Source organism: Mytilus edulis, chromosome 6 (assembly GCF_963676685.1).
Source record: "Mytilus edulis chromosome 6, xbMytEdul2.2, whole genome shotgun sequence".
Taxonomy (NCBI): domain Eukaryota; kingdom Metazoa; phylum Mollusca; class Bivalvia; order Mytilida; family Mytilidae; genus Mytilus; species Mytilus edulis.
In genome coordinates, this window is record NC_092349.1 from 65,144,954 (window position 1) to 65,158,618 (window position 13,665).

Genomic DNA, 13,665 nt, shown 5'->3' on the forward strand with positions numbered 1-13,665 from the left:
TCTATTAAAACTTAGAAACAAGGAAATAGGTTAATAATATTGTTGGTATCAAGACTAGGATATATGGTTATGTGTTTGAAAATTTTGTTAGGATTTCGTAGCATAACTTATTTGAAATTCTTAATCTATGTTAAGTATATAAATTACTGCATTAAATTGAGAACAAAAATGATTCTATTCATCCTTGAATGATGTAAAAACTGTTACATTTTCATGATACTTTAATGTTTTCTGTTTAGTTTATGAGAATGACAAACATTGAATTGTTCCGAATGACTCCAATAACTTCATGTTATCTTCATTAATCATACTTTTTTCTTACAGTAAATTATGTTTTATTCTTATGCTGTTTTGTGTATCAATGTTTCTGATGGTATGACAGTCAGCGTATAATTGTCTATCTCTCTGTCAGAGAGTTAGGGAGGAAGACATTTTGAATTCCGGAATATATTGACACATAGTAATCTTCTTATTATCAAATTTATTACATGTTGTGGCCGATAAGAAGCCCGAAAAAGCCATGTACTTACATTTCACACCGAAACCAAACATATGACGTCACGTGGTTTAGGTGCCAAAGAAGGCCATCATTCGCGGAATGTTTACACCGAAATAATGACTAAAATTGAATGTTTTTATTTCTCTCAATATAATAGAGATAACGCGTCGCCCGGAAAACTAAATTTGTTACAGTAAACTATATCTACCGAAGCATGTCCGCATAGTTTCAATTTCATTACAGTTATTTCTTAATTTTAGTATTTGCCACATCCATTGATGCTATGATACCTGCATCGTATATTGAACCAAACAGATACAGTACCTTAAAAGGCAGAGTGAAGCATATCCTTCAGAAAAGGTATGTAGTAATAAAAATAATGACCTTGCTAATTTTTGCATAAGCAAACATAAATTATATCTTAACCTTTGAACAATAATCCCGCTTCATATGCTCATTATATCTTTTGATTTGGGGCTTAGTTTCTAAAATGCTCAATTAATAAATAATACCTTGCAGATTTCCAGTTGGAACCAAAGTCTGTTTCGATATAGCCATGCCGTATGTTTATTGGGCCAGAGGAGAATTAAAGCTTGCTACAGATCATTTCTTGGCTCTAGTGCATAGAGAAAGGAGAGGTAAACTAGAGGCTGCTGATTACAAAGGGAGAAACAATATTCGAATAGAGACCTATAAAAACAAGACAAAACACAGCAAAAAGACAGACAAAAATTATAATAACAAAAATACTAAACTTCGAGGAAAATTCAAAACGGAAAGTCCCTTATCAAATGGCAATACCAAAAGCTCAAACACATCAAACGAATGGACACTAACTGTCATATTCCTGACTTGGTACAGACAATGTAGAAAATGGTGAATTAAACATGGTTTTAAAGCTATTTAAACCTCTCATTTGTATGACAGTCGCATCAAATTCCAAAAAAGAAACAAGAACCCCACTAAAACGGGTGGGATGTCAGGTGTTCCGGAAGGGTAAGAAGATCCTGCTCCACATGTCGTGTTGATTATGTTTTTACAAAGCCAGCCGGTAAATACATCTCGTGAAAAGGAAACGGGATTGTAGTTACGACATAAGGAACATATTCGATATATTCAGTGCAACGGATATTCCATAACGGTCAACCAACTTGTGATATCGTCAGTAAAATTTACGAAGTGATGGTTTCAACTTCACCATTTGGAACTTTAAATGGAAAGCTCACAATTGGAAGCTAAAATATTCTCTTTTGTCGTAAAGTTTTGTTTTCAACTCACCCTCAATTTCTAGATGTAAGTCAAGATTGAGGAAGACTTAACTGTAAAACGGAAAGTTCCTAATCAAATGACAAAATCAAAAACTCAAACACATCAAACGAATTGATAACAAAAGAGGGACGAAAGATACCAGAGGGACAGTCACACTCATATATCGAAAATAAACTGACAACGCCATGGTTAAAAACGAAAAGGACAAACAGACAAACAATAGTACACATGACACAACATAGAAAACTAAAGAATAAACAACACGAACCCCATCACAAACTAGGGGTGATCTCAGGTCTTCAGAAAGGGTAAGCAGATCCTGCTCCACATGTGGCACCCGTCATGTTGCTTATGAGATAACGGATCCGGTAAATAGTCTAATTATAACTGTTTTTCCTTCAGAAAACCCAGATAATAAAATATCTTATTCAATTGATATTAAGAAAAAAATCATTAATATTCTTCATGTCACAAAATAATTGACCCCTTAGTTCAGTATTTTTGTGATTTTACTTTTCCCATAATTTCATAGGCGTACTTTAATGAAAATGGATCAATTTAATCTGAGAAAAGCAAATAGTTGTTTTTTTTAAATTCGGAACTACAAAATGATTTAAAATAGATTATAGTTGAATTGTATATCTCAGATGAATTTTATCAGATATAATTGAGCCACACAAGAGCGTAACATTATTGCCCCTAAAATAAATATATTTTTTACTCTTAACATGGTATTACCTACTTAATTTAATATGATATCTTATAAGGAAGTAATAGCCATTGCACTAGCTTTATTGACGGTAAATTATTCAAAATTATCAAACTTTTTCATTTACATTTGTTGCTGGAGTCACAAAAATGAATGTTATAGTTACAGTAAATTTAGTTTCAAACCGGAGGAAAGTACTAATCCGATAAACATGTATCCTTTCCCAGGACAACGACATTTTATAAGAATGAAAGAAACACTTTCCTATTACAGAACCAGAACAATCTTAGCCGTATATGGTGTTTCAAAGTTGAGGAAGGTTCTCATCTGCATACATGACTCTAATCTAATGACACACATCAGTTAATGAGATTAATATAAATTCCCTTAATTACAGAATCATTGACCAACTATTGTTCAAAGGGACATACATTCAGAAAATGCTCAATATGAAAATTTCCAGTTTTTCAATTGTTTCTACAGAAGAGGACTTCTAACCCTACAGTTAAATAGCTACGTACATTCTGGATGGACTATTGCACTGTATCAGACTTATCTGAGGGGAAGATTTTATAAATAAAGAAATATATATAATATAAACCTATTTTAGATCCAAGTAAGTTCAAAAATTAGCGACCGTCATGTAGATGTAACGGGTTAATGTTCCTAAATATTTCTAGAAACAGTGGTATTCTTGTATCAGTGGGTAACACGTAAAATATTTTAAATCATGTAGCGACCAAATCTTTTCGAGTTCAATTTTTTTGTGGATGTCCCAACTGTTACAAAATACCAGTGTTTCTAGAGATATTACGCAACATTTCATATATTCTTTCAATAACTTATTTGTCTGTTTAAAGAAAAACAAAACGGCTGTGTCCTTTAAATGTTATCTTTGTAGTCAATTGTTTTATGTGTTAATGGTATCTCTCTTATATCAGTTTTGATATTTGTAGGGAGAATTAAAGCATTGTATATAAATGAATTAGCCCTAATGCATGCTCAAGTGGGTGAGGGAGATCTAGCTGCTAGATTTTACAGAATGGCTAGTGATGCGGCGCAGGAAAATTTCAGGGATTGTACAGCAGCAGACCAGATAAGTGGTCAGACACAGATGTTGTTGGCCAACCTGAATGACCAGGGGTAGGTAGTGACATGTCAGACATGTCAGTTGTTAATCTGATTGATAACGGGTGAATTTTCGGACTCAGTCACAGATATAGTTTCCAACCTTAGTGATTAGGTGTAGTCATCAGCCAAAGATGTAAACCAGTAATGAACATAGTGCAAAGTAGAAAATGGTCAGTCATCCACTGGCAAATCTGAATGATCATAAGCAGCAATAGGTATTGGTCAGGAACAAATGTTATTCGCCAATTGTAAATAAACCTCATTAGGTAGGTCAAACATTTCATGGCTAATATTATTGATCAGCGGTGAATAGACAGTCACCCAATGTGAGAGTTAAATTTTCAATGAAATAGGTAATGATGTGGTTTATAAACATTAGTGGTTGGTCGTTTAATAAAATTGTTTTAAAAAAAAAAATGAAAATAAAAATCATTTACAATGTTATTCTGACAAGTTTTCATATTTCATTAGAATATTCCTAATGTCAATCAACTTTATTATGATATAAACAAACCATTACATAAATTAAATTTTATTTTCAAAATAAGGGATTTTATATATAGGCAAAAGTTCAATAATTTTAATCTCCGTTATTTTCCAAGAAATATGGTTCATGTTTATTCTTGATAGCATACGATTTCATGGTTATTCTTTGGGTAATATGTTTTTTAAGGAAATTTATCTGTTCCAAATAAGTGTGGCATGCTCGTTATTTTTGAATGATAACAAACCAAGTTAAAATCAAGAATATATGATACATACGAAAAACAATCATGATGCCTCTGTATTCTATAGGAACCATGCATAGTCGCATTTGTTATTCTTGCTTATGATTATTCAGTTTGGGTTATTTTAAGAGAAAAACGAAAATAAAGGCGGCCGGGTATTGTTTCCGTCACTGGACAGACTTTTAGACAAGTCTTCCGTTTAGGACCATTTTGAATTGCACATAAAAGTATTTGGGAACAGGACAATTATTTCGCGTTTTTCGGTATACTATGTATACATGTATATGTATACTATACTTATATGACCATGCATATGTATACTATAAATAAAGTGTATATAATATATCTGTGACCGCCGTGGATAGTAAAGTTTGAATTGTATTAACTGAAAACCAAAAAACCAAAAAAACAGACTTTGGAAAGAGGTGGTGGAGGCTATAAAAATTGTATTGTCCGAAAGTACATTTAAAACATAAAAAAAACCCGCAAACATAATTGAAATCAACAGAATACCAAAAATAACGGAATTTGGATAAAGGGGAGGGCTAAATAAATATGTCCAGTCCCAAAGTACCTATAACTTTTGATAACTTTCATGAAATTCTTCAGTCATTAAACATTTTACAAAACATCATCCTATAACAGTTAACATATTTCAACCACGCACTAAATGCCCGCGATATCACGTGTGTTCTAATTTATTTTAATTACTGAATTTTGTTTGGTAACTGTGTAGTTTCTTTGTGTTTAATGTTTTTTTTTTTATTTCGAATTTTGTTTTAAGGGATTTTGAACGAAGAGAAAGCAAGAAAGTCCAAAAGTCACTGGAATAGTATCATATCCTCCCTCTATTTCCACAAAGAGGGAAGTGAACGTGCCTTTATCGAAGCGATGTTGTGTTTCCATGGTTACTGGTGGACAGGTAACATTAATCTTTTTAAATCTTTAAACTGCTAGGAAAGAATCCCGCTCGATCCAGTGTTAGAGGCCGAATTGGGGTTATAGTAAGGTGCTTGTATTTCCTCTGCGCTTGAAATATCACTGTGAACCTGATTTGAACAATTGTAATAACAGTTTTCAACATTCTCATGTTAGAACATGAAGTGATTTTAATGTTCTGAATCTATATATCATATCAATGTATTGCTATGCCAATATATTTTAAATTATATAACATAAGAACTAGATTCATTTATCTATTTGCATTGTACCAACTACATGTATACAAATAATGAGTCTTTAGAGAATCTTGGTAAGAAATATGTATGTATCTTAAATCAAATCAAACACCTTTATACATTGAAATTGATGGTTGAAGGATTAAAAAAAACTTTGATACAATACAAGTTCAAAAGTCTTACAGACAAAAAAAGAAAAATTCTGTTACGATATATTGGTGAGGTTAGTCTACTTTCGATTAATCAATTTGACTGTCCCTCTGGTATCTGTCGCCCCTATTACCCTTCCGGAACACCTGAGATCACCCCTAGTTTTTTGGTGGAGTTCGTGTTGTTTATTCTTTAGTTTTCTATGTTGTGTCGTGTGTGCTGTTGTTTGTTTGTCTTTTTAATTTTTAGCCATGGCGTTGTCAGTTTGTTTTAGATTTATGAGTTTGACTGTCCCTTTGGTATTTTTCGTCCCTCTTTTATACACAATCACATAGTAACTGACATTGCGGTGTGGGTTTTGATGATTTTACGGCCGTACGGTGTTATATTGTTGTAAACTTCTATGTCATTTGGTCTTCATTGGACAGTTGTCATATTGGGAATCATACCAAATTTTTTTATTTTATTATTGTGAACCTATTTTCCGAAAAACGTTTTTCACTTTAAAAAAATCTCATTTTACTCATGATTTAGGATTTAATTATTTTAATAACCGACAATTTACAAATTTGGTTATGTCTGATTGCTAAATATGAGTTTATTTTTAAACCAATATTCCGGGATGCCAAATCACTGAATTTTCGTATCAACATACATAATAGGAGTAACACGATGAATCAACTCCAGTTGTTGTTGGGGTTAGTGTTGCACAGTATTAAGTTTTCTATGTTGTTTTTTGGGTACTATTGTTTGTCCATTGGTCTTTTTTTCTTTTTTAGCCATGGCGTTGTCTGTTTATTATCGGCATATGAATTTGAATGTCCCTGTGGTATCTTTCGCCCCTCCTTTATGTCACAAGTGTTGCAGACTCTAGTAACCCTTCCAAAGGACCTTCAAGTGTTTGTCATGACGTCATCAATATCTCTTTGACTGAAGTGTATTGTTATCTTAGTAAATTACATCTCTTATGTAGCAATTGCCGTTATGGAAAATGATAAAGCAAATTATTAATGGTATAATATTCAGAAAAAGCTGGACTTTAATAATTTGATGTAGGTTTCCTAGTAGAATTTTTGGTGGCTATGTTATAGTTTAATTTTTTTTTCTTTACAGGTGAACATTTGTCATGGCTTCAAGTTGCTGCTGATTGTTTGAAAGAACTGGTAGAGTCTTATCCTGACCTACACTACCATTTGGCTTGTGTTTATAGCTTTATGGGAAGTTTTATTGAAGCAGAAGCTTGCATTAAGAAGTTAGTCATAACTTGTTATAAAATAATGTATAAATCGTTGGTAATAATACAGAATGAAAAGAAAATATTTTATACATAGCTTAAGATTTATTTTTTAACAACAAATATATATTCTTCTTCTTCAGATTGCTTGTTTTTTCAAGCTTCAATAAAGTATCCCTGTGAAACTCTTTCAGAGTATCCAGGAAAATACACATAATATAATAAAATATAAACATTTGTTTCCGTTAATTATATCAATCTTTTTAACTTTATGAAAAATACATTTTGAGATACTGTTTTGTTCTCATTCATAAAAACTACGGATTGATTTATGTTAAAATCAATACCATAATAAAGATATGTCTGATAACAACCACTATTTACCACTAAATTATAGGCTTCTGTCATGAAATATGAACAAATAGAATGTTATGAGTATTCCAAATGAATGATTTGAATGTTTAAACTGCGGTTTGTTATTTCATCTTTTACTAATTTGCAGGAGTGACTATCAATTGCCATCTTGTAATACGATTTCAAATGATATAACAATTTCCGCTGCAATGAGAAACTGGGGATGTTTAACCTCATTCAACACACGAGCAATTCCTCACTTGAATATCATGTGGAGGACACAGTTATGCCATCCGTCATATGTCAGTGAAAGGTAACGCATGCTTGTAACTAGTCGAAATAATTATGACGTCTTGGAAGGCTATTTTAAGTTTTATGTCTTTCTGCGACGTCATAATGCTGAAGCCACCATTTTTGGTTTGACTTTGAGAACATATTTTGCTCTAAACTTTGAGACCCAATTTAGCCATAAAATGTTCATTGAAGGCTCATTTGTTTTGCATATATAAAAATTCTTACCTTTCATGAGTTTGTGTGTGCAAAATATTTCCAATTCAACCCTACAGTAATAATAAAATAAGTTACAAACCTGCTCGTGCATTTTTCATTGTTATGCAACGCAAATTTATTTTCTAAGATACCTTGGACGATCTTATTTCACAAAGGATTTCTATTGTTTACTTATTGTACCTCAGACTTATTTACCCTAAGTAGGTCTTTAAGTTGAACTTCAATTCAATAAAAGTTAATCGGGCATGACTAATTAGATACGCCCTCTTAAAATCAGGGGGCCCGAAATAGGATTGGGAAAAACACCCAGCAAAATACCTTAATTTACCATTTCAAAAATTTGTTTGATTCAAAGTGCTTTTGGTTGCTTAAATATCTTCGATCAATAATCAGGCGGTATTTTGTGGAAATAAATAACCTATCCCAAACCGGGAGATGTTGGCTGCAATAGGAATTAATTTAAAAAAAAGTCCATATCTCATTTGCTTATAGTGGCCGTTATTGTTTGTAAATTCATGACGTTTTGTATATGACATTCGTCTATCGTGGAGAAAAAAATGGAAGGGGGGCTTTATAACTTACGAGTTCGATCATTAGTGTTCAAATCTATTCTATTACGGCATACGTTTTACCTCTAGCGAACGCTCTGCCTTATTGTAAAAAGTGCCACTCTAAATTTGTGAACATTTGCTTCAAATTGATCCACTTTGAATCTAGTCGTGAATATGCATGACATATTTGCCACTGGACACAAAGGAGCAATAAATTAATCAGCTTCATGAAGTGATTTATAATAATTTGTCCTCAGTTGATTATAGTCTCAAACAGTTTTCCAATTTTTATATATTTCATTTTTATTTACATTTGAATTTTTATGCGTAAATCTTAGCATTTCTTCCATCATTTTTCTATTTGCATTTAATCTTTTTTTTTTATATTAAAAAAAACGTTGTCGTAGTACACATCAGGGGTTACATTGTATAATTTCCAGCAAAACTAACAGGGGAGGGACTACATCAGAAAAACAATCTTCATTGAGTGGCAATAACTCATATATTGAAGCATACAATGACGGCTCCCTCGTCTAGGTGACAACATTTGCTGTTTGAAGTTTATTTATATCTCAGACTGGTATAATAGTTGTCATAAAAGGGGAAAAAATTATAAAAAAGGTTGACAATAATTTATAAAAAAGATTCAACTTATTTTGAGCGTTTCATTTTTTTTAATATTGTCTTGCTAATCGGTTTTGATATATTTTTTTTTCATCTACTATTGTTCTAGCAAAAGTCACAAAAATGTTGTTAAAATCAGCCATGCGACTTATAATTATTTAAAAAGATTAAGCTGACTTTTCTTGTTGTTTACACATTCCAATCATTCAACTCGTGTGTAAATCATATTTTCCTCTAATGGTTTTTTAAGGTTAAGATAGCTTGGAATTCTCACTGCACCAGGCATCTGATATGTAAACTACACGGAAACATGGATGATCGACTTCAGGGTAGATTTTATGAATCAAATTAAAAACTCTTGCACCTATTTTACGACCTACCTATTGTATTTAAAATTTATGTGTTATATTCAGTAACAGGCATGAAAAATTTGCTACTGGACTTAAAGCAAGCAACAATCAATCAATTTGATTAATATTTCTGTTACAGTACTAGTACTTGGCACACAAAGACAAGATCTTGCAAAATGCTATAATTTACAATTTTCATTTAAATTTTCATGTTGTTTTCTTTTCTTTTCTTTTCTTTTTTTTTGGGGGTGGGAGGGGGTCTCTTCAGTTTATCACATAACTGACTGCTTATTCAAAAGTTTTAGATATTTTTTTACTATTAATCTTATCTAATGTTTAAATACGATTTATAACATATGATTTTTTTTAAGGATAAAACTAAGAAAGATAAAAGTTTTTTTCAGGTGTTTTTGCTTCATTTAGACACGAAAAGGGAATAACGGACGACTAAATTAAAGTGTTTGTTTTCATATAATATATTGAACTTGCGAATATATCTCACCCAACACGTTTTGATTGGGACAGTGAAACCTAGTTCAATACGGTTTTATTCATTGAAGTTTGCATGCATAGTTCTTATTTAAAAAAAAAACACAAAAAAAGCAAGATTTATTAATTGATTGGACTGAATAGACAACACTAATTATTTTGCATTCGCATGTATTTTAATGTAGAAAAATTATCAATTCAGAAACAAAAGGAACATTTGCCGGATGAATATTGTGAAGGACCTTATGCATCTAGGACTGTCCGATTAAAAGTTCTTAAACAAGCTGTTTAAAAAGCTAATTGTTGGAAGAGTTTACTTACTGATTTCTAAGGTCTGATCTTTACGATTCTATTTCATGATTATTGACAGATCAAAAACATCAAGTATATATAGCATGAAGTTGTTGGGCATAATATTCATTGGTCAGTTATAAATGAGGTCTGTACGGGGGTTTTGATTGCTAATTTATTAAATAAGAAATCGTTATTTTGAAAAGTTGGCTAAAAAATATAAATTTACCCCCTAATTTTGTAAAACTATCATTTGGTGTTATTTAGATGCTAATTTTTTTTTTATCATAAATAAATAATGCCATTAAATTGGTCCGTTTTCATTTCAATTTGGTAACCGTTAATTGTATATACCAGTCTGAGTACTGTTTGACTATCATTTAATTTAAACATATTTAGACTCGTCCAGTTCAGGGGAATTAGGTTTCTGCAAGTGCTTTTTATGTACTTTTCATATATTTTTGACGGTTTGTAAGTCAGTAAAAGTTCAATGATTAAGTTAATATTTACATTAAAAGACCTCCTCACAAAAAGGGCTGTTCAAATCCCCTCGCCCTTCGGGCTCTGGGATCTGAACACCCCTTTTTGTTCGGAGGCCTTTTAAAATCAATATTAACTTATCATTGAACTTTTACTATTACTTACAATTCCATCCGAGGCAGGAACTTGTCGACTGCTTTTTTCAAAACGTTTATCCGATGTCTTTTTAGGAGATTACAAAACGATTTTTGCACCAAACTCGGTAAAGTTTTTGAGACCCTAATTTCCGGAACCTTTGTTTTATAATATCAGGAAATTCAGGTCAGTCAAATTTTACCGAGTTTGGTTCAAAAATATATTTTATACTCCCAAAATGAAGCATCTTTGGGATAAATCAGCTAAACGATTCAATAAACATGATAAAGCAGTAAATTCTCTCTGAAAGTCCAACTGAAAATATGAGTTCGGCGTTATGACGTCGATGAATGGCGTCAAAGAAAATTGATATAATAGCCTTTCAAGATGTCATAATTATTTGGAGTAGCTTGTAACATATTTTTGACACAAACATACTATATATGTGCTGAATTTCATTGATTAAAAACTCTATATTATCAAGGAGTATGCATGGTTTGAACAAATTTTCGATGCAAGCCTATAAAAAGGATCTATTGTACAACACATTAAATGACGATTCACCTATGTCCTCGAAATTTACAAAAGTAGTATCTTACAGATAATACGGAATCAACATAGGTATATTTCTCTGAAATTATACAGAAACTTGTATTACTTAGATAGCGTAGTTTGTTCTTAATGCATAGTCTGTGTGTGCTAAATCATACACGTGTAACAACATTAGTTCCAGTTTTAATTATTAATCTGAAAATACAAAACTGTGTAAAATGATTGAATTTATCATCTGTTAACGCATAGTGTCTCGTTTTGGAGGGATAAATCATTCGTTGAAAATAGATATAGAAAATCAACGCCATTGAATTGTTGGCTCGTTCCCTTACTCGTATAAAGTGGATTACGTCATGTTCATTATGAAGCTTCTTTTGAAGAATTTAAACAAAACTAGCATAATCTTCTAAAATCACGTACATGTATCGTAATGTAGATAATTTTATTTCAATACAAATTCGAAGTTTTGTGACTATGTTGAACGGGTTTATCATATCGGACTTTTAATATGGAAACGATAGATATACATCATATTCCGCCCCATCTTGACTTACGTCTAAACAGTGATGATGAGGGTCGGTTTAGAATAAAACTTTATTACAGAAGATATGATTTCAGCTTCCTTATCATTTTACACCCTTTTTACCAGGTTAGAGCAGTCTGTTTGGCATTGTTCTGCACTGTTTTCACCAGGGATGTCAACTCAGTGAAAATTTACTAATCGATAACTCGGTGAATTTACCGAGCGATACTCGAGTACTCTCTCGGTAAAACATTTACAAAATGGAAACCCAAATTTTACCGATTTTATTTATTGTGGGTATTGTCTTATAATTGTAAAACCCTCAAAATAATTGTATAAGCTAGATAATATTCATATAATTTTTTTAACAAAATAAATAGCTCATTTACTGTATGTACTAATTATGTAAACTGATAGTAATTTAATCAAATAATTAATAATTATCTATAGAAAACAGTTAAACAATACACATTTAATCAACAAAGGAGCGGTGATTATATTTAACTAATGCTATTAATCATTTTCTGAGGGCCGAAAAAGAGTGCAACGAATTTATTCTTTTTAAAAAATATTGGTTTGTAAAGATTTTCTGGGACGTAGCAATTTCTCAAATTTGTTAGGTAATTAACAGTCCTGCTGATGAAAATATATGCTTTGACGGAACAGAAGTGGGGAAAGTGACTAAGATTAGCCAAAAGTGTAAGCCTTGGAAAATGCTCTTGTTCTTCCTTTGGAAAAAATTTAAATGACAGTTAACCACAAACATTCGCATAGTTTATTATTTTTTTTTAATCATTTTGATTAACACATGTATATAATTTCCCAGTAGGCGCTCTCAATAAAAACATTTCTTGTTGAAAAACGAGAAAACAAGAAAACAACAACATTCTAAATCGAAACCGATTAGTCGACTATCATTGAAGCTTTTTTGTAATCGATACTCGGTACTTCTGACGATACTCGAGTACTCGTTGACATCTGTAATTTTTACTAATATTGTATATAATTGTGTCAAACATCAAACTTTTTCGTCCAGTGTATGTTTACTTGCTTTTGTTAACTATATTTGGTGTGTAGAATGCTTGAAAGGCGTACAATTAAAAAAAATACGCAAAATTGTTATTATAAGGACGTGAACATGATGAACATTCGTTCGGTATAACGTAACATAAAAACTGCTTTTTACATGACTTATATCCTACGTAAAACTTTTTTTCATGTCGTGCACTTCCGTTTACCTGGCTCCGCTACGCGTCGCTTAATAAACATAAATCTCATCTGTACAATCTTTGGTATAACGTAAAATAAAAACTGAAGTTCAGGTTTTGAATTTTGATTATCTAGATATTTACGATAGGAACATCTGTATCCATACTTTTCTACATAAGAAAATACCGATACCAGTTAAGGAATATGACAGTTGTTTACATTCGTTTAATGTGTTTGACCTTTTGATTTTGTCATTTTACTACAGACTTTCCGTTTTTTTTTTGGTTATCTAACCTTTTGTATAATAAAAAAGAAGTTTTTGGTCAAATTAACCAAATTGGATTTCATCTACATGTATAATATATACTTTTGTTCAGAACTGACCCAAATGAAAATTGTAAAATCAGCAAAAGAATGAATGATTTGCAGTATTAATAAAACATTATAGTCATTCTCTTCAAACTGAATTTTCAACATACACGTTTTCTGTAACCTAATGTTAGCAATAAAGATAATGTGATATGCCTAATTAATGAATAAAATGTAATAATTTGCCTATTTTACTTTTGAATGGAATGAACTGCTTTTTACATAACTTATGTCCTACGTAAAACTTTTTTTTTCATGTCGTGCACTTCCGTTCACCTGGCTCCGCTACGCGTCGCTTAAAAAACCTAAATCTCATCTGTACAATCTTTG

At 31.6% G+C, this 13,665-nt stretch overlaps 1 protein-coding gene across 6 annotated transcripts in view; it reads left to right on the forward strand.

Annotated features, from left to right (window-relative positions):
* The window catches only part of LOC139528146 (uncharacterized), a 58,752-nt gene that overhangs the window by 7,856 nt on the left and 37,231 nt on the right, over nt 1–13,665 (forward strand). For 2 of the 6 annotated variants that reach the window (XM_071324001.1, XM_071324004.1), the window contains 4 exons: nt 760–859; nt 3,434–3,620; nt 5,121–5,258; nt 6,778–7,629. Coding sequence is in view for 2 of the 6 variants with exons in the window: in XM_071324000.1 (XP_071180101.1) it covers nt 760–859; nt 1,019–1,137; nt 3,434–3,620; nt 5,121–5,169 (455 nt within the window). In the remaining 4 variants the exon portion in view is untranslated. Of the gene's footprint in view, nt 1–759; nt 860–1,018; nt 1,138–3,433; nt 3,621–5,120; nt 5,259–6,777; nt 7,630–13,665 lie in introns of those variants that run through there. The other 4 variants (XM_071324003.1, XM_071323999.1, XM_071324000.1 and 1 more) reach the window with 4 other exon arrangements.